The 5,010-nt window shown below is 31.5% G+C and overlaps 1 protein-coding gene across 1 annotated transcript; it reads left to right on the top strand.

Annotated features, from left to right (window-relative positions):
* Window positions 3,360-4,972, top strand: LOC105158228 (ethylene-responsive transcription factor ERF113). Its single transcript, XM_011074902.2, has 2 exons — window positions 3,360-3,888; window positions 4,232-4,972. Exons 1-2 carry the CDS (start codon window positions 3,723-3,725, stop codon window positions 4,855-4,857), a joined length of 792 nt encoding a protein of 263 aa, XP_011073204.1. The 5' UTR covers window positions 3,360-3,722; the 3' UTR covers window positions 4,858-4,972.

Genomic DNA, 5,010 nt, shown 5'->3' on the forward strand with positions numbered 1-5,010 from the left:
TCTTTCCCTCCAAAGGCAACATTACGTGACAGGGCTAGTGTGGTTATTTTAACCTCTTGTTGCCACTAAAACCTAATTTTTTACTATATTAACGAGGTATTGCTCCCCTAAATGTGTTATTCCTCATCGAAGTTTTAGTAAGTCACAAGATTAAAATGTTTTATAATTATATGATCAAAAATATAATTTTGAATTGAATGTAATAAATACATTTTACTTTTAATAAAAAGTATATAATAATATAATCAATCCATATATATATATCTATATATGTAGTAATTATTATGATTCTTTAATGAAATATGTTTAGTGAAAAATATTTAAAAATCGATATATTTGCACAATCATCCAAAAAAGCACACAAGCATAGCCATCTTTTCTTTGGAGAAGGTCCATATAGTGTTCTGTTGCACATACACTTATTTCTAGCACATTTATTTATATATATATATATATATATATTTTCTTTATCTTTATGAAACACTCAAAAGAATGAATCCAAATACCTTGATATACTTTACCTTGGTTACTATGTGTAATTAGAAGAAGTACAATTTTTTATTACACTTAATTAGTACAGTTAAAAAAAATTATGACCAGTATAAATTGATCATCGCTTTGCAATAGTTATTAGTTATTATTTTTACAAGTGAGTTCAAGATATAGTCATAGCTAAAATTATAGAAAATTATTTGTTTATAACTAAAAAGTAAGAATCATGACAAGTAGTGATTCATTGAGATAAAATTATTAATATTACTTGATGATAATGAATAGTATTAATTTATTATATTTTATAAGTCATGATAATTTATAGTATTACGAAAAAATCATTTTTTTTGGCAACTGCCAATTTGCACCAACTCAAGGACTGGGCCAAATTGCCATGCACTACAAAAGAGAAATTATTTAGAACGATTTTTTGGAACGAATTTTAAAGAATTTGGAACGGCTTTACAAAATTTGTCCAATTTAAAAATACAAGTATAATTAAATTTTCACTGGCACAAAAATAGACAAAAGACAGAATAGATTCAAAATGTACTTTGTGGCGGCATATTCTGGAAACGGATTGTTGGGGTCATCAGTTGTGACGACAATTAATAATTAACTGGTGTGTGTCCGCATACTTAAATGAATGTGTATAATTAAATAAAATTTTTAAAAAGAACCTATTTTTAAAATATATTTCAATTCATGAAAACAAAAGTTTAAACAAAAAAATAATTATAAGAAGTTAAAGTTAGTGGACTGATTTATAAAATAGCTAACTTATAAACTTTTCAAAATTTATATTAATTGATAAATTATTATTATTTTTATTAATATAATGTACTGATTTATATATTTTACTCTTATCCATAATATATTTTAAAATATAAAATATTATTTATTATATGTACGTAGGAATGACATACCACAACTGTTAGTATTTAGATAAGTGCTTATTGTTGAAAACAAGGTAAAAAGATAATATTTTTTGCCTTACAATTTTTATTTTTGAGTTACTTAAATTATATGTTGATTTAAACCAAAAGCTATTAGCAGCTCTTTACCAACTTCTATAGTTTATATATATTGATATAATTATAAATATTAAGTTATTTTTTCAAATACTTTAATTTTAACTTTTTCATTTTTAATATTTTTTGTTCAAATAGTCAAAATTTTAATGTTGTTCAACTTAAGCCATATTATAAACATTAAAATAAAATTTTTGATACTACGTTCAGCTTGAGTTTCTTGGACCCACAAATCTTGAAAAAGAAATTTACGAAAAATACGTAAACACTTAAATGTTAAGTCCGTAAACAATGATAGAAATAATTATTAAGTTAAAATGAAAGCGTAATGTAGGATAATATTTTAGTGCCTAAAATATTTGTGCAATAGCGTACATTGCGTTTGAGTATTAAAAAAGTATTGCTATTTACCAAGGGGAGAGAGCCCCTTTTATAACCCTCCCTGCTGGTCAGAAGAGTCCAATTCCCTTGGGAAAGTGATTGTTAGGAGATACACTCCAACTATTGAGGGAAATTTCCAGCTTGGATCCTTGACCGTTGAAGATTTATTCTTTAAGCTAATAGGACTCATTCTGAGGATAAAGCTTTTCGAATTTCTAGAGTGCGATTGATATAGATAAAACGTTATTCCTAAATTCTTGAGTATCCGTAGGGAGATTGTCATTCCTTTGAGTTGTCCACATGAGGTTAAGCCACATGTGAGCGGGACCTTAGGTTTCCTTGATCTTTTAATGGCTCCTCGTAAGGGTTTAGGGGCTGAAGTTTTTTTCGTCTAGGGCTGCATATAGTCTTGAAGCCTTTAATTTTGGACTTTTTTCATATTGGGTTTTTTTTCGGATTTTGTATACATTCGGTCACAACAAATCAATCATATCAGTACAATTTAAATATTAACCAATTTACTTAAACTATACGTACAGTACACTCTCATGGAATTAAATTAATTCCATAGATTGAATTCAATTTGAATTTTAACAAAATAATATTAAATAAAAATTAAAACATAAAACCATGTAATAATGTTTTTATTTGGAATTTTTATTTTAAAATTGGGTTGCATCGACTGTTCCACTTAATTAATATATATACACTTTAGGTGTACAAACTTTACCTAATTAAATGGGATAATTCTACTTATATTTTTTGATATATTGTCTATTTATACAAATTATTTTTGTATTTTAAAAAATTATACATACATACAACAAAAACATCAACAATATTTATACAAAATATTCTTAGTTTTTGAAAAATTATAGATAACTCTATAAAACGTCAATATGATCATTACACAAATAATTATTATTTTTGATTGTCAGGAGTATTTTCTATAATTACAAAAAAATACATATAATTTATATAAATAGACCATAGATCAAGGATGTTAATATCATTTTTTCTAAATAAATTCAATTAAACTTTCTATTTTGAATCTGGTATTTTTAGAAAAAAATACAAGTTTAGTCCTGTAATTTATGGGGAGTGGTATTTTTGATCTTGCATGAATTGGTTTCGCAATATAGTCCAATAACTTTAAAAATTTGGCAATTTTCATCATTTTTTGGTCAATTTGGTCGGAATATTGTATGTGACTTGCACATGACCCAATTAAATTGCAATTTTAGTTCTGTAATTTAGGGGGCGTTGGCATTTTTAGTCCTATAACTTAAGAGAGTTGATATTTTTGATCTTGCATGAATTTATTTACAGGATCAAAATTACAAGTATATTGCAATTTCCAGCCAGTTGTCAAAATTATAAAGTTATAGGACTAATCGCGAAAATCAATTTATACAGGTTTAAAAATGTCATTCATCTTAAATTACAGGACTAAAATTATAATTTTTTTTATTTTTTAATTCAATTAATACATTTACAAGTCACGTGTATTATTCAAATGCTTGTTAGAAAACCCTAAAAAAAGATTGTCCTTTTTTCTCATTGTATATATAGCTCTTCCCTTATCAACTCTTTTTTTTCTTCCTGGACACGCTCTCTCAGTTCTTCCCACAGCTTGACTATCACTGAAGATAAGGGTTTTCTTTTCTGCGATAGAATCAAGAGCGAACAACGGTGGATCCGAGACATGGGAAGAGGCCCTTTTCATCCAATGAATCGGAGGAGAAAGAGGATCATGTTGATCGCACGGAGGAGCAGCCGCTGTTCTTCCCTATTTACTCAGCTAGATCCCAGCAAGACATGTCAGCCATGGTCGCCGTCCTCTCTCAAGTCCTCGGCCGCAACGAAGAGAACCCCCCGCCGCCGTCGGAGTATTCCCTGCATGGCAGTTCGGTAGCCCAGCTGCCTCACCATCAGTCTTCCAGCGCACCCGTGAACAACCAACCCCAACAAGTTCAAGAACAAGGTGCGTGTACGTATGTGAACTTATATAATTATATAGAGATAATTAATGTATGTGTTTGTTTTTAGGAGAAAAATAATGATAATAGTGTACGTGTTATTAATTAAAATGAAATGATTCAAGAACCCTAATTGGAGAACTTATAACCCTCAGAGGGATGCGAGAATTCTTAGGTTTGTAAGCTCTAAAGGTCCGATAATTACGTTTCTTGAAGTGTTTCGACTTTCAATATAAGACATGTCTTTTTAGGGTTTTCATTTCTTACTAAGAACCAAATCATTACGAGCTTCTGCCAATCAATCTCGTCAGCACGTACTAACTTGGTTTGAATGTGCAACACTCAAAGGGAATGCAAACGCAAGGAGAAGACACTACAGAGGGGTCCGCCAGCGGCCGTGGGGCAAATGGGCAGCGGAGATACGGGACCCAAAGAAGGCAGCAAGAGTGTGGCTAGGAACCTTCGACTCGGCAGAAGCTGCAGCCCTCGCGTACGATGAGGCGGCCTTAAGATTCAAAGGCAACAAGGCCAAACTCAACTTTCCCGAAAGGGTTCAGGGAAGATCAGAGCTCGGATACCTCACAACTCGACAAGATTTACGTGTCGTCTCCGACTGTAGGGCTAACACTACAACTCAGGTTCCAGCTCCTCCTGCCCAAGACAACAATTACCTCAATCTTCATCACTATGCAGAACTCATGCGTGGAGGACATACCGGTAATATTTTGAGGTATGGGAATTCACCCAGTATTAGTACTGGAGGATCGACTTATGTTTCTCATCAGGGCTCGACGTCTTCTGATTCGGTGCCTACGATGTTGTCTTCTTCATTACTAGCTTCTCATCATCATCATCATCAGCAGCAGCAGCAAGATTTTCTGGGGTATCAGTATCAGTCGAGTTTTGGGAGTTCTTCGTCGGGTTCTGTCGAAAACTGGGGAGAATTCGACAGTGGTAATAACACAAGAAGGTAATTACGTGCGTAGATTTCATGTATTGAAGCTTGTGTTAATTATTATTACGTTGATGTAAGGTTTTCGAATATATGGCTCGTGAATGTAGCCAAGATGTTGGTGCCTTGTTTCTTTTTTTCTTTGAGTCCTTTAAGGTCATGATATATATAAATA

This window comes from Sesamum indicum, linkage group LG3 (genome assembly GCF_000512975.1).
Source record: "Sesamum indicum cultivar Zhongzhi No. 13 linkage group LG3, S_indicum_v1.0, whole genome shotgun sequence".
NCBI lineage: Eukaryota > Viridiplantae > Streptophyta > Magnoliopsida > Lamiales > Pedaliaceae > Sesamum > Sesamum indicum.